Source organism: Gossypium arboreum, chromosome 1 (genome assembly GCF_025698485.1).
Source record: "Gossypium arboreum isolate Shixiya-1 chromosome 1, ASM2569848v2, whole genome shotgun sequence".
Classification (NCBI taxonomy): domain Eukaryota; kingdom Viridiplantae; phylum Streptophyta; class Magnoliopsida; order Malvales; family Malvaceae; genus Gossypium; species Gossypium arboreum.
The window spans coordinates 103,996,734-104,013,529 of NC_069070.1; the positions used below are offsets into that span (position 1 = coordinate 103,996,734).

The 16,796-nt window shown below is 39.4% G+C and overlaps 1 protein-coding gene across 1 annotated transcript; it reads right to left on the bottom strand.

The window, feature by feature from the left end:
- Positions 1-2,519: 2,519 nt before the first annotated feature.
- LOC108481623 (uncharacterized) lies at positions 2,520-5,208 on the bottom strand. Its single transcript, XM_017784734.2, has 4 exons — positions 4,954-5,208; positions 4,299-4,854; positions 3,874-4,010; positions 2,520-2,654 (listed from the first exon to the last, which is right to left on the bottom strand). The coding sequence occupies exons 1-4, from the start codon at positions 5,206-5,208 to the stop codon at positions 2,520-2,522; spliced, it is 1,083 nt and encodes a 360-aa protein (XP_017640223.2).
- Positions 5,209-16,796: the final 11,588 nt, after the last annotated feature.

Sequence of the window (16,796 nt, forward strand, 5' to 3'; positions counted from 1 at the left end):
AACAATGAATAACTCGTAAAGAGTTTAAAAAAACTAAAAAAAAAACTCAATTGAAATGAAAGCAAAATGAGATGAATAATTTATGAACAAACCAAATTATTAAAACAAAATTAAGGACCGAAATAAGATGCGCACAAAAGAACAAGGATTAAAAATGCAAATGTTCTGAATCACAAAAAGCACTGTCAAGGCGCAGACAAAATTGAAACAGCGCACAAACCTCTGGGAAAAAATGAAAGAAACATAATAGGAACAGATTAAAGATGGTGCAAAAATAGGAATGACTGGCCGCGCAAATTACCCATTTAAGGGGAACATTCGCGGATCTAGCTTGTCAATGCGCATGCTATCACTTTCCCTCCCCCAAATGCTGTTAAAATTAAACACAACCTTTATTTCATTTTTTTAAAAAAAAACATTAAAGAAGCCTTTAGAAAACCCAAAGCTTTTTTTAAACCCCTTTTTCCTTAAAAACATTTTACCTTTTTGCTTTTTTTAAAAAAAGAAACCCCAAAATTTTTGAGATGCTCTCTCAACCTTCAGCCGAATGGTTCACAACCAGGCCCCCCACCATCACCTCATACGCTACCGTAGACGGCCACTGAAAGGTACATCCAACCTCTCCCCTTTATCATACCTTAGTATATATACCAGATTTGAATGAAAAAAAAAAAATGATGAATAACCACATTCGAAGTGAATTTTTTGTCTGATATCTATTGATTTTTGTGTAAATCTTGTATTTTCTCGTATTCTATTTCTATGAAAAAAGGTAAAAAAAAACCCGTCCCAAAACAAAGAATATTCGAGGCCTTTTGTAGCCATTTTTACAACAGTTACTTGCTATTTCTTTGCTTACGTCGCAGGTCACGAAGACGTGGAGGAGAAACGGGCGTGGGGCGTGCTACACGCGAGCTGGGGCGAACGTGCAACGTGGAGTACGTGGTGATTGCTGGTGGCTGCGTTCGTGCGGCGCATGGAGTAGCCTAGGGTTCTTTTCTTATTTGGGCTATTGTAGAGTTTTGGGTTTTAAAAATTGGGTCAAAGTTTTTTGGGTTGTTTTATATAATTGGGTTGGTCCTTATATTTTTGGATTTATTATTTGTTTTTGCTTTTGCTTTGTATGTGTATGGGCCGTAATTGGGTATTTGGGCCAAAATTAGGTAGCCCGGGAAAATTCGGGTCTCACAGCTGCCCCCTCTTTGCGCGTTGTCATGTAATGAGAATGAAGGAAAGACCACAAAAGGCCAATTTTGCCCAGCCTTGCCACATCTCAACCTCTTTATGCTCATATTCTTCAAGTAACCCCATTCCAACCCACTGCATCTTCAGGGGTATAGGAATTGTGCTTTCAATCTACTCTACATCCTCAGTTTGCTCCATTGCGACTTCAGGGGGATAAAACTTGTAATTTTGAGCCTATTCCACTGCAACTTCAGGGAGATAAGGCTAGTGGCTTAAATCTGCTCCATTGTCAATACATAGAGATAAGATTCGCCGTCTTTGATTTGCTCCACTACTGCATAAGAAGATAAGATCTGCAATTTTCAGTCTGCCTCCTTGTTACCTTAGGAAGATAAGACTTGTATCTTCAACCTGCTCTCTTGCTACCTCAGAGAGATAAGACTGGTGGCTAAAATCTGCTCCATTGCTGATACATGGAGATAAGATTCGCCATCTTCGATCTGCTACACTACTGCTTAGGGAGATAAGATCTGTAATTTTCAGTTTGCTTCCTTGCTACCTCAGGAAGATAAGACTTGTATCTTCAACCTGCTCTCTTGCTACCTTAGAGAGATAAGGCTGGTGGCTAAAATCTACTCCATTGCCGACACATGGAGATAAGATTTTCCATCTTTGACCTGCTCCACTACTCTTAGGGAGATAAGATCTGCAATTTTTAGTCTTCTTCCTTGCTACCCCAGGAAGATAAGACTTGTATCTTCAACCTGCTCTCTTGCTACCTCATAGAGATAAGGCTGGTAGCTAAAATCTACTCCATTATCGATACATGGAGATAAGATTCGCCATCTTCGATCTGCTTCATTACTGCTTAGGGAGATAAGATCTGCAATTTCACTGATGTCGCTATATTGTCCTCTGAGGAACATGCCCTGTAGACTCGGTTTCATATGCCTAAGTTTATGCCAAATGATTAGGATACTATAATTAAAATCAATCAGATGCTCCTAACCAAATGTGCTATGAATGATATGAATGTAGACATTAAAAAAAAAAGATTCCTTTTTAAATGCTTAAAGCGTCAGTACTCGTTACTCATCAGAGTTTTACCATTATTGTATTATGCTACCTACTTGCTCGGCTAAAATTTTCAAACAGAAAACCCGTAGAAACAACCCATTTTGCTCAACTGGCTTGCCCTATTGTAACTTTAAGGTCCATTTCACTGTACTTTTGGGACCTAAGGTTTGTACCATCTTCAAAACCCTCTCTTGCAACTCAGGAGTATAGGACCTGAATCTTTCATCAATTTGGTCTATTACACCATTCCCCGGGCGTCATGACCAGATGTATCCATCTGATATTTGCATGGATGAGGAATATCCTTTCTCTTTCTGAGAAGGATCCCTTCTTATGCTTTGCTCATTTCTGTTATTGAGGTGATATCCTTCCTGTTCAACCAATATCTTTGACTGAAAATCCGAAGAGATAATCTCAATCTAGACTCAAATAGTTCTAACCCTTAAGTTGGGTAAGCTTTAAACAAAAGTCCAGTTTTAGGTTCTTGCACTGTTTAGAGCTTTCTGGAGTAGGTGTTATTAGTTCATTAATCGTTATTTCAATACGAGCGCTTGAAAAAGATTATAAAGATAGACAAAACTAAAATTTATTTGGAACAAAATTCAAAAAAAAAAGATTAATAAAAGAAAGTAAATATTGCCGGAGTACAAAAATAGGTAAAAGGGAACAAAAATTAGTGCCCCAGATATCACAGCCTGAGCTCTTCTTTACGAACTCTATGAGAACCATTTTGGGCTCTTCACGTGCCTAGGAGATCTAGAGTACTTTGTCGATACCCCAAGACGTAGCGTGCTTCCTTTTCGTTAATTCCAGCACAGCAAGACTACCACATGCCTCCTCTTTGATCAAAATTTGAATTGCCCTTTTCGGGTTTTCAATTTAAAACCCCTTTGGTCTCAAGGCCCCCTTTGAGGGTTTTCACCTCGTCCTCTCCTCTTTTTTTTTTCTTTTTTTTTGGCGCCCTTTGCGGGTTTTCACCTTAGCCTCCTTTTAAGCGAAGTACTACTTGACTGAATCTGAATTTACTGGGTTAGGCAGGCTTTTACTGTCCATCTTAGTTAATATCAGTGTCCCTCCAGAAAAAGCCTTTTTTACCATATAAGGTCCTTCCTAGTTTGGCATCCATTTCCCTCTGAAATATTTTTGTATAGGGAGGATCGTTTTCAAAACCAAGTCCCCCTCATGGAATACTCTGGGGCAAACTTTTTTGTTGTAAGCCCGCATCATTCGCTTCTAGTACATTTGACCATGACGGATAGCCTTCAGCCTCTTTTCTTCAATCAAGTTCAGTTGATCATATCGGGACTGGATCCATTCTGCTTCGTCAGGCTTTGATTCTGATAAAACCCGGAGAGAAGGAATTTCGACTTCAATGGGCAAAACTACCTCCATCCTACAAACCAATGAGTAAGGTGTTACCCCGGTAGAAGTTCTGGCAGATGTTCGATAAGTATACAGAGCAAATGGTAACTTTTCATGCCAATCCTTGTAGGTCTCAGTCATGTTCCCCACAATCTTCTTGATATTTTTATTAGCTGCCTCAACTGTACCATTCATTTTTGGGCGATATGGTGATGAGTTGTGGTGCTTAATTTTAAACTGTCTGCAGACCTCTACTATCACACTGTTATTCAAATTCAACGTGTTATCAGATATGATCCTTTCTGGCATGCCATCTCGACATATGATCTCCTTCTTCAAGAACTTGCTGATCGCTGAATTTGTGACGTTGGCGTATGAAGTAGCCTCTACCCATTTGGTGAAGTAATCGATGACCACAAAGATGAATCGATGTCCGTTAGAAGCCTTTGGAAAAATTAGCCTAATGACGTCCATGCCCAACATTGAAAAAGGCCACGGGGAAGTCATAACATGAAGAGGCGAAGGAGGCACATGGATCTTGTCTCCATAAATTTGACACTTACGATATTTCTTGGCGTAACTGATGCAATCTCCTTCTATCGTGGATCAATAATACTCGAATCTCATGATTTGCCTAGCCATTGTAATCCCGTTGGCATACATACCATAAATACCTTCATGGACTTCTTCTAGGATTTTCCTAGCTTCAACAGCGTCAACACATCTTAGCAGCACCTGATCTTTCCTCCTTTTATACAAGATCTCTCCGTCTAAGACATAGTCGCTGGCCAGCCTCCTTAACGTTCCCCTATCATTTTTAGTTGCCTGATCAGGATATTCACGGCTCTTCACATATCGTAGAATATCATGATACCAAGGATAATCATCACTCTCCTCTTCTACATCAATATTGCAGCAATGAGCTGAAGTCTCACAAATACTCATTTGGACTAGCTTCATATCCTCTCGTCCATTTAATTTGATCATAGAAGCTAACGTCGCCAAGGTATCAGCCATCTGGTTTTTGTCTCGCGGGAGATAATAGAAAGTGATATCATCAAACCCTTCAATTAACTCCAGGTCTAGCTTCCGGTAACTAATTAACTTAGGGTCCCTTGTTTCCCATTCACCTTTGAACTGATAGATCACCAGTGCAGAATCCCCATACACCTCTAACACCCTGATTTTACGTTCGATGGCTATACGGATTCTCATGATACATGCTTCGTACTTTGCCATATTGTTTGTACAATTAAAATCCAATTTCCAAGTGAATGGATAATGATCTCCATTTGGGGATATCAGGACTGCCCCAATTCTATTACCAACAGCGTTTGACGCCCCGTCAAAATTCAGCTTCCAAGAATGATCTTCTGAAGTGTCTTCTTTGGTAGTTGCCACATACATTAGATCTTCATTAGGGAAATCAAAGCTTAAAGACTCGTAATCATCTAAAGCTTTGCTGGCAAGAAAATCTGCTATTGCACTCCCTTTTACAGCCTTCTGGTTCACATACACTATGTCGAACTCGGAAAGAAAAATTTGCCATTGGGCCATTCTTCCACTTAAAGCAGTCGACTCCATCATGTACTTTAGAGGGTCCAATTTCGAGATCAACCAAGTCGTATGGTACAGCATGTACTGCCTCAATCTTCGAGTTGTCCAAACTAAGGCACAACATAATTTCTCAATTGGCGAGTATCTCATTTCACATTCAGTGAATTTCTTACTGAGGTAATATATCGCCCTTTCTTTCTTTCCTGTCTCATCGTGTTGGCCGAGCATATATCCCATTGAATTTTCAAATACTGTTAAATACAGTATCAATGGTCTACTAGGACTAGATGGCATTAGCACTAGGGGATTGGATAAATATTGTTTAACATTATCAAAAGTTTTCTGGCACTTATCATCCCACATGCCTAGGTTGTGTTTCTTAAGAAGGTGAAATATGGGATCACATTTCTTAGTCAGTTGTGAAATAAACAGGGCGATGTAATTTAATCTTCCCAGGAAACCTCGAACCTCTTTCTGAGTGCGCGGCGGAGGTAATTTTTATATAGCCTTGACTTTTTTGGGGTCGATCTTAATTCCCTTTTCGCTGACTATGAAACCAAGCAGCTTCCCTGACCTGGCTCCAAAAGTACATTTTGTTGGATTGAGCTTTAGCTGAAATTTCCTCAACCTCAGGAACAATTTCCACAAAACCTGTATATGCTCCTTTTCTGTTCGGGATTTTACGATTATATCGTCGACATAGACCTCAATTTCCTTGTGCATCATGTCATGACACAAGGTTACTATGGCTCTTTGATATATTGCTCCCGCATTCTTCAACCTGAATGGCATCACCCTATAGCAAAAAGTCCCCCATAAGGTTGTGAATGTGGTCTTTTCCATATCTTTAGGATGCATCTTTATTTGATTGTACCTAGAGAAACCATCCATAAAGGAGAACAGTGAGTAACCTGTTGTGTTGTCCACTAAAGTGTCGATGTGAGGCTGTGGGAAGTTGTCTTTTGGGCTGGCCTTGTTTAAGTCCCTGTAATCTAGGCACATCCGCACTTTTCCATCTTTCTTAAGAATAGGAACAACGTTAGCTACCCATTTTGAGTACCACCTGCAAGAACCCAGCATCAAATTGTTTCTTGACTTTTTCCCTTATCTTTACTGTGACATCGGGCCTCATCCTTCGGAGCTTCTGTTAAACTAGCTTGCACTCTCCTTTTATGAAGACGAGATGCACTGCAATATTAATGACCCAGGCATATCTTGATACGACCATGCAAAGATATCTTTGAGCTCCTGCAGTAATTCAATGAGGTCCTATCTTGTTCCCTCAGTTACGCATGTTCCAATGTTCACCTCTTTCCCTTCTTCCAAGGTCATATTCTCGATTGTCTCTTTATGGGGTAGGATCTATTTCTCTTCCTGCTCTACCATCCTTAACAAATTCGGATGTTAGTTACAGTCTTCATCATCTTCAAAATCTTGAAATCTCTCAAGACACATGTCTCGCTCAGAAGGGAGCTCTGAGTCCATAACAGTGTCACTCATGTCATTGATATCTGAAGACCTATTGTAGGCACGAGAGGATATCCAAAAAAAATAAAAGAATAGCTTTATTTGTATGGCATGACTATAAATGAAATACAAGAAAAGAATATTTGCACAAGATGAAAGAATATTTACTCAGAATAGGATATAAAAGTGTATTTATATTGAAATAAAGACGTTTTGAACATGAGCCTATTTCACAAAAGATTCTTATTGTTTCTAGGCTTTAAAACAACAAGTGTGTTTTGAACATTACTCTGTGTTAGCTCTAAAAACTATAGGAATTTCTTCCACAATCCAGTTGTTCAGAACACTTCCAGGCTCATATGGGTGAAGGCTTGCTAAGTCTCTTTCCATCACTTTCTCTTCAGATATGACGTTGATATTTAGATTTCTAATCAAATGTTCGACCATTCTTTTTTCTGTCATCTTCGGTTCAGGATAGATAATTCCTCCTGACACAAATGTATTGGATATATGGGGAAAATTTATCGATTCCCACTTGACCTCTACCCCACTTAATCGTGCTCTTCGCCTCTTTTGCCTCCTTTCCATCCCCTTTCTCTTTTGCTTTGCATCTGGCCTATACCCTAAGCCAAAGCGATCCTGTTTATCAGCCAAAACTAGCATCTCAACTCGTCCATGAAGATACTTTCCAAGTCCCCTTTCAGGCAATGCCCCTTTTCTCACTGTTAGTTGCAAGCTCATCCTCGTAGCCTCCGATATTTTTGGCATTGGGACCCTGCCCCATTCAATGATGAAAGTTGCATTTACGAACTCTAATGACCGAAAGGAACATTTTATCGCCTCAATATCACTTTCTATATACGGCGCATCACTAGTGACGGATGCAATAATGTCCTCCTCTGCGTTTATCGTTATCAGCCGGCCCTCTGTCACCAACTTTAGCTTCTGGTGCAATGATAATGATACTGCCCCTGCCGAGTGAATCTATGGCCTCCCGAATAGGCAATTATAAGAAGGCTTGATATCCATCACTAGGAAATCTACCTCGTATGTGTTCGGTCCGATTAGAAGAGGCATCTCAATCCTTCCCATTACCTTTCTTTCGGTGCCATCAAATGCTATCACTATATTTTGGCATGTTTTCATGTGAGAACTGTCTATTGGCAACCTACTTAATGTGGATAGGGGCAAGACGTTCAATGCCAATCTATTATCAATTAGTACCCCTGGTAATGTATACCCCTTGCAGCGAGTGGTGATGTACAGAGCCTTGGTGGATCCTATGCCCACTGGCGGTATCTCATCGTCACTGAAAGAGATGAAATTTTCGGCGCTTATGTTACTGACAAGACGGTCTAGCTTATTTACCAAAATGTCAGCGACATAAGTTTCGTTCAACACCTTCATCAATGCATTATGATGTACCTTTGAGTTTAGAAGCAGGGCTAGCACTGATATGAGCGCTGGTTGTTTGTGTAATTATTCCACAACGCTATACTCGCTGTGCTTTAGGAACTTTAAAAATTTCTTAGCTTCACTCTCAGTTACAGGCTTATTAACCAGTGGACCTGACTTTTCTTCCCTTTGTTCAATCATCAAGGACTTCCCTTTTACAGACTCGGCTTTTGTATTTGGCGTGCTGACTGGACTCCCCCTCTCCTGATAACGCCACATTGCAGTTATAATTCCAAGGCACCCTTTTGCTATCATTATAAAGAAAAGCCGTGGGTTTCTGAATTATCACTCTTGGTGTAATTTTTGCTTCAGCTTCATTAATTCTTGGTCGTGAAATAATCACCACCGAGTGATTGACCTTAGAAACCTTCTCCATCAACCCCTCCTCCGAGGTGCATACATCTTCCTCCTCAATAAATTCAAAGAACTCCAGCTCTTTGTTGTCCATTAGACCCTGTACCAGGGCTCTGAATTCATCGCATGTTTCAATATCATGGTTTTCCTTATTATAGAACTTACAGTAGTTCCTCGCCTCTTGGGATTTGCTCCCCAAGTCTTGTGTGATTAACCCTATTTCCACCATCTTCTTTCAAATCTCCCTCAACGGGGTTTTCACTTCTGTAACATTTAACTTAACTTTCCTCCCCATATTCTTAACTATCGCGTTTACCCCATTATTAGTATGATTGGGTAACAGATTTCGTACACCAGGTGCATCATCGAATTTTACACACCTATTTTGATGAACCTTTCGACTACTTTTTTAAAAAAGGTGCAGTTCTCTATCGAGTGTCCCATGATTCCCCATGATATTCACATTGGGAACTTGCATCATACCACTTGGGGTATGGGGGTTGCAATGGTTTTAAGTAGAACGGGGATACAACGTGTGCATCGAATAAACTTTTGTATAACTTCTGATACGTTATTGGAATGGGAGTAAACTGGAGCTTCTTCGTGTTCTGCTTTGTATTGGGCTCCTGCCTTGACGAAGCTTGCTGGCTCCTGGCTACTACTTTCAGTTGATTTACCGTGATTGGTTTTCCATAACCCATGCTCACATTGCTGTCTTCATTTTCTCTTTTTTTCGGGGCCGACCTCCTGGTGTTTTCCCTAGCTCTATCTTTTTGCACCTTATCGCATTCTCTATCGTTTCACCAGACATCACTATGTTCGCTAAACTCTTAGTTGCACTTCCCAGCATGTGATTAATAAAGGGTGCCTTCAAAGTATTAATGAAAAGCATGGTTGTTTCTTTTTCCAACAGTGGCGGTTGGACTTCTGTAGCGACTTCCCTCCATCTCTGAGAATATTGCCTAAAACTTTCACTCTACTTTTTCTCCATGTTTTGTAACGTGATCCTGTCAAGCGCTATGTCCATCATATGGCTATATTGCTTCATAAAGACCTGTGCTAAGTCTTTCCATGATTTAACTTGGTTATGATTCAACTAATTGTACCATTTGGTCGTAGCCCTAGACAAACAGTCTTGGAAATAGTGAAGCAATAATTGATCATTATTAACATGACCAGTCATCCTCTGACAAAACATCGTGATGTGAGCTTCAAGGCAACTGGTTTCGTTGTATTTTTCAAACCCTGACATTTTGAACTTCGGAGGGAGTACCAAATCTGGGACCAGGCTTAACTCCTTAGCATCTATTCCGTAATGATAATCAGCGCTTTCCAATGCCTTGAATTTCTCTTCCAACAATTTGTATCGGTCTTCCAGCTGTTTTGGAAATTTCACTCTTGCCTTTCCTGCTTCTGCTACATTATTGAGGACAGGGACTGCAGGATTTGGCCGACTGTCTTCGGGGTTAGAACACGAGCCCATTGAGAAATTTATCGGTGCTGAATTACCAGTCTGATATTGGGGTTTGATATTGACAGACACCCCTTGTGGTGGTACTGAGGTATTTATTGGGGTGGAACTTGGAGGGTAAGGAAGAATCTCACTAGCGTTCTCAGTATTGATAATGGGACTCTTCTTTTTTTCTGGCCTTCCAGCCAGTAGCTGAGAGAATTGGTTCATCATATTCTTTTGAGATTCCAGCATATGATCCTTCATATCCTACTGAATCTTGGCAAACTATTCTTGTATCTGTAATTGTAGTTGATCCTGCATCTCTTTCTGCATTTGCTCCAAGTTTCCAACCTTTAATCCATAGCTTTGGTTTTTTTCCGTGTGTAGTATTGATGTTCTAAGATAACTATAATGCGATTTTGAATTAATTAGGATTCTTTTGTGAAATTTAATGCACATGATGTGATGAAATGCAAATGCATGAGATGAATGCAAAACTAAAAAGTCGTCGATTCTGATTCAATTCCATATAAAAAACTTTATTAGAAAGTAAAATCCTTTACATAAAACAGATCATATATACGACTTTGCCCTAATGCCCAAAGTTTTAACTTTCTTAAGAAGGCAAGCTAGCTCATGACCCCGGTCTGATTCTAACTCATACATCACACTTAGCGCATAAGCTTGAAACGCTAAGGTCTATAAATGATCGGGTACTTCTCGAATCTGAGCCACGGCTTCACCCATGATATGATCTCTATCCCTGACCTGGTTCTGTGATTGACGGAGCTATTCCTTCTACTGCTCATTATTTGATAAACCATAATTTATACATATTTTTATCCCATGGTTAGCGCATTTATAGATGGTTTCTTCTTAAAATTGGAGAATTCGATGCTCCTAATCCTTTAATTTCATGTTTTATACTTAGGTAGCATAGGAGAGTAAAAAGGGCGAGAAACGGGCCGAAATCAAAGACCTACGAGGGAAATCAACACGGCCTGGACTTTCTCAGACGGGCATGTCACACGGTCGCGTCCCTTTGGCAGGATTGAAGCACGACTTACACAGGTCTGCTACATGCCTGCCTGTTCAACAGCCTTGACCATGGGCTGGAGTAATCGTACAAGGGTGTGTCACACGGGTGTGCCCCTGACAAGCCCAAGTATAACTATTCGGAAAAGGCCAATATTGGGGCCTTTTAGGCATTCTAAAGCTTATTTAAACACCTAAGGAGGCACTTAGAAGTAAGGACATAGAATAGGAAGCAATGAATTACTTAAGGAAAGCCGGTTGATCCATCTCAGAAGCCGGATTCATCATCAAGACTGAAGATCTCCCTTCAAGTTCTTTTAGGAGTTTTGGGTTTTCTTATGTTTTGTTATCTTTATGCTTTTGAGATTTTTTGTTCCATAAGTATAAACTAAACCCCTTAAATACCTAAGGGGAATGAAACCTAAGACGGATCTTGTTACTATTATCTGAATTGTATGATAAATATTTGACTTATTCTTAATTATATGTTTTTAATTCTTGTTTTGATATTCCAAGATATTGATTCAAGTTAAGCTCTTATTCAGAGGAGGAATAGACTCTGTCTAAGAGTAAATTTGTCATAATTAAGCGGAGTTGATTACACGCCTAGAGATAGGGCGATAAGATTTTTTCGGATTAGGGTGAAACCTAATAAGGGAATCCATAGATCGAGTTAATGCAATTCTAGGGTGTTAATTAGAAAGAGATTTCAATTATTCAACCTAGGGTTAGACGTTATTAGTCTCAAGAGAGATAATAATATAACTTAGGGATTTCTACGGATTAAGTCAAATGAATAAATTGCCTGATTCAGAGTCAAATAACAAGTGAAGTCTAGGTGGATTTTTCCTTCGGTATTGTCTTAATCAATCAAATTTTCCCAAAAGTATTTTCCCAAATTTCTTTCTGTGCATTCTTAGTTAGTAATTAGTTTAGATAACCAAACCTCTTAATTATTAGGCTAGATAATAAAAAAGAAGTAAATACTAGTACTCGTAGTTCCCTTGGAATGATCCTTTCATAAATCTTTAAAACCTATAACGAATATCACGTATCAAGTTTTTGGCGTTGTTTCTGGGGAACTAGGATATTAGAAACACTTTACGATGTATGAGAGAGATACAAGGACCTCTTGAGAAGATGCCCTCACCATGGGTTACCACTCTGGTTACAGGTTCAAACCTTTTATAATGGCCTGAATCCTTCGACTGGGCAGACAGTTGATGCAGCTGCTGGCGGAACCATCAATAATAGGACACCTGAAGATGCCTATGAATTTATAGAGGAGATGTCACTGAATAACTATCAGTGGCAAGTCATGAGGACAAAGTGAACGAAAACAGCTGGCATTTATGATGTCGATTCAGTCACCATACTCTCTAATCAGGTAGAACTCTTGAATAAGAAAATTGATGGTTTTCTTATTTCTTCACAGGTTCATCTAGTAATGCAGTGCGAAGCAAGTAGAGGTGGATCAAGCAGTTCAGAATACCCACCTTATGGCCACAAATGGAGAACGTGCAGTTAAATTTTTCATGGGGAGGCCAAGGGAATCAGAAACCACCATCTCCAAGCTCCTAACAACCACCCTACCAACAAGATAAAAAGCTGAACCTTGAGGAGATGATAACAAAATTCATCTCAGTGTCAGAAACTCATTTGCAGAATACCGAGACAACACTCAAAAATCAACAAGCATCATTCCAAGGGCTCGAAACTCAGATTGGACAGCTCGCCAAGCTGATTTCTGAACAACCACAAGGTAGCCTGCCAAGCAACACTGAATCTAACCCAAGGGAGCAACTCAACGCGATTGCATTTCAAGATGAGGAAGGGTTAGTTGCAAAACCAAGCCCAAAAATGGTTGTAAACAAAGGTAAGAATGAGGTAGGGCACAATGGCCCAAAGTCGATGAGTACAGAATATAAAACTCATGTGCCATACCCCAATGAGACAAGGAAAGACCAATCAGATGAACAATTTGGTAAATTCTTTAAAATTTTAAAGAAACTACTTATTAACTTACCGTTTATTGAAGCCCTTTCGCAGATGCCAAACGCACTCAAGTTTTTAAAGGAGCTTTTGACAAATAAACGAAAGTTGGATGAGGCGTCGTATGTGGAGTTGAATGCAGTTTGCTCAGCCATATTACAGAATAAGCTACCCAACAAATTGAAGGATCTAGGGAGTTTTATGATTCCTTGTTTAATTGGTAGTTTAGATGTTCATCACACATTGGCTGACTTAGGGGTAAGCATTAATGTTATGCCTTATAAAATGTTTAAACAGCCAGGTCTTGGGGAACCCAAACAAACTAAGATGAGCATTCAATTAGCTGATAAAACCATTAGATTTCCTAGGGTTATCGTTGAAGATGTTCTTGTTAAGATCGATAAATTTATATACCCAATAGACTTTGTTGTTCTAGACATGGAAGAAGATAGTAACGCACCTTTAATTTTAGGACGGCACTTTTTAGCGACTGCTAGAACCATTATTGATGTTGGTATAGGTGAAGTCACACTTCATGTGGGAGACGAAACAATCACCTTTCAAGCTCATAATTCGAGTAACACATCAAAAATTGAAGGTGGTTGTATAAATCATTCTACTAGTATTGATCATATGGTGACACCCTCTGTGCAGGAAATAGTTACGAAGAACACACATGAGCCGTGTTCAAACAACAACAAGGGACCTATCTATGAAGAACGAAGGCTATAAATCGAGGAGCTAGATGAATGGCGTATACAGAAACTGAGAACACCCGATAAACCGAAACCGAGCTCGGACGAGCTCAATACCTTACCAAATCAACTCAAGGTTGGAGACAAAGTACTACTAGATGTAGCAGATCCTCGCATTACTACTTTTGAACCTAATGAAGAAATTTCTCTTACGGTATTCAGTATTTTTCCATATGGTACAGTCGAGGTAAATCATCCCAAATTTAGCACATTTAAGGTAAACAATACTCATCTTAAACCTTATGTTGATAAATTTTATAGCAGGGATGAGGAGTGTAAACTCTTCGCTCCACCTTGATCATGCAAAAGTAAGGTAAGTCGAGCTTAGACTATAAATAAGCGCTTCTCGGGAGGCAACCCGAGCACTAACAGTGTTAATTTATTTAAATTTTAGTTTTTAACATCTACCATACTAACTGAATCATGGAACGTAAACTTTCAAAAGACCATACGGCCAGACACACGGGCGTGCATTAGGCTGTGAAAAATAGGACAAGATTTTTTCCAAGCAAGGGATGCGATAAGTTGCCACGGCCGTGCGACATGGCCGTGGGCGAAACTACCAAAACACCATGGGTGTGAGACACGCCAGTGCCTCGAAACTGTGGTTGAAACTGAGAATGTAACATAGGCGTGTGACACACCCGTGCCATCCACCCGTGGTCGACACTGTCAAAACGAACATGGGCGTGGACCTATGTAAACGGGCGTGAGAGAAGTGAACGAAGTAAGAAACGGTCGTGCGACACGGCCGTGTGCACCCACACGCCGATAGGACACGGGCGTGAGACGAATGTCAGAGGCGCCCAAATTCAAAATTCGCGAGACACACGGGCAAAAATTAGGCCACACGGGCGTGTGCCACGGTCGTGTGCCCCAAAATCTATATAAACCCTTTACTATTCATCATTTCCCTCCCCTCCCCGAAAATCCTTAACCCTAGCCACTGCAACTTTACACGCCCTACCCCCTACGCCCGTGCGCCGCCTCCAACACCGACTTCGTCGCCCCAAGTGTAACGCCCCAATTTTTGGGAATTCTGTGAATGTTGGCATAGGTTTAATTATGTTAGTGGGCCTCTAGAAAGCCCAAGCTTAAGATAGAACCCGACAATTTTAGTTAATTTTTGTTCCATAAGAAAAAAGGGGGTGAAATTATGAAATAGGACCTATGTGAAAATGTTTGAAAATGCTATAGGCTAAATTGTAGTGGCCAAATAAATAGGAGTGCAAAATAGGAGGATTTGCATGACAAACCACCCATTTTACATGAAGTGGCCAGCCATCATGTTGTTGTAGACAAAATGTACACTTGATATCCATAATTTATGGTACAAATTGATAATAGGTTAGGTAAATGTTCCATGATAATGGGTTAGGTAAATATTTCATGATAATAGGTTAGGTAAATGTTTCATGATAATGGGTTAGGTAAATGTTTCATGATAAGAATTTAATGTCTTTTGTATTAAAGAATTAAATGGATGAAATATGAAGTTTTATTAAAAGAAAAAGGGGTGAAAAGAACAAAGTTTTGTCCATCTTTGTTCATCATAGCTGAAAGTTAGAGAAGAGAAGGAGAGGAGAAAGCTCTTGAGTATTCGGTCATTAGGAAGAGGAAAATTGAAGGTAAGTTCTTGGTACCTTGCTTCTTATTTTGAGGTTCATGAGTTCATCTTGATTCTACCTTAACTCTTGAAGCATATTTTGGTTTTTAGTTGTGTTGTGAGCATTTAGTCATGAATTAAAATGAAGGAAATAGTTGTTGTTTCATGTTCTTTTGATGAAAAATGGAAGATAGGTGAAGTTGAGCCAAACAAATAAGCATGCATGTGCCTTAGATGTTAAAGGGAAAAATCAGCTAACATGTTGTGCTTTAAAATGATGAAATGGAGATTATACTTAAGTAAAATCATAGATATGTGATGATTGATTGGTGATATACATGTTTAAATAACAAGCATGCAAGTTAGGTGTGAAAGAGTGATTTGGTAATAAATCTGCTTGGGACAGCAGCAGTAACGTGACTTTGGAAAATCACCATAAATTTTAGAAGATGAGTTAGAAGCTACATAAATTATGTAATTAAAGCTTATTGAGTCTAGTTTCAAATGAAATAAACAAGAACATATTTTGAATTCTGTACAATGAGAAATTTGATTTGTAATGAAGGGTGGTCAGATTAGTCAAACAGTGAAACATGGGAAACTTTGAGAAAAATCTGGTATTGATTGGATAAACTAAAAATTCTGAAAATTTTATGGATAGAAGATATATGAGTCTATTTTCAGGGAAAATTAACGGCACTTGATTTGGAGTTTCGTAGCTCCAGTTATAAATAATTTAGTGACTGTTGCTCAGGAAGACAGCTTGCAGTGAAATTATGATTATGTGGTAAACATTGACAAAAATTTGTTAATGAGTTGCTTATTGATTTCTTATAAGTTTACTATGATCTGTAAGTGTGGTTGGCCGAATATTTTAAGGGGTTAATACGTAGTTTGTATTTGAATAGTTAGATTAACGTGTTAGTAATCCAATTGTAGGCGGTTCATGTGTGGATCTCACAAGATATCGTCGCAAAATGTGTGTAATCGACATCCTCTCATAGACTAGATTGGCAAAAGCGAAAAGCGAAATGCCGAAAAGCTGGTATTTTGGGAATTTATGAAAAGTAATGCTCGTAAAATAGTTGGGTTTGTATATTTGGTAATCTAAAGTAATAAACTAAAGACGCGATTTCAGTACATTTTGATAATTTGGGCTTAATGGGCCAAAGATCGGGTTCATGGGCCAACGGCCCAATTCGTAAGTATCTTGTGTAAGTGTTCGATAGTACGTAAATAGTTAGGATATGCATGAAAACCCGAAAGTAGCTAAATTACTATAATACCCCTATGTATGGAAAATTACCGTTATACCCCTAGGTGCAAATGTACCGTTATACCCGTAGGGTTAATTTTGACCGAAAAGCATAGCGATCGATTTCGTATGATGGATGCCATGATTATATATTTGTTGCATGGGGACATGGGTTATATTATGGAGGAACGTTTCGGTGGCTATGCCACAAATATTCGATCCGGTGGCTCGCCACATATATCT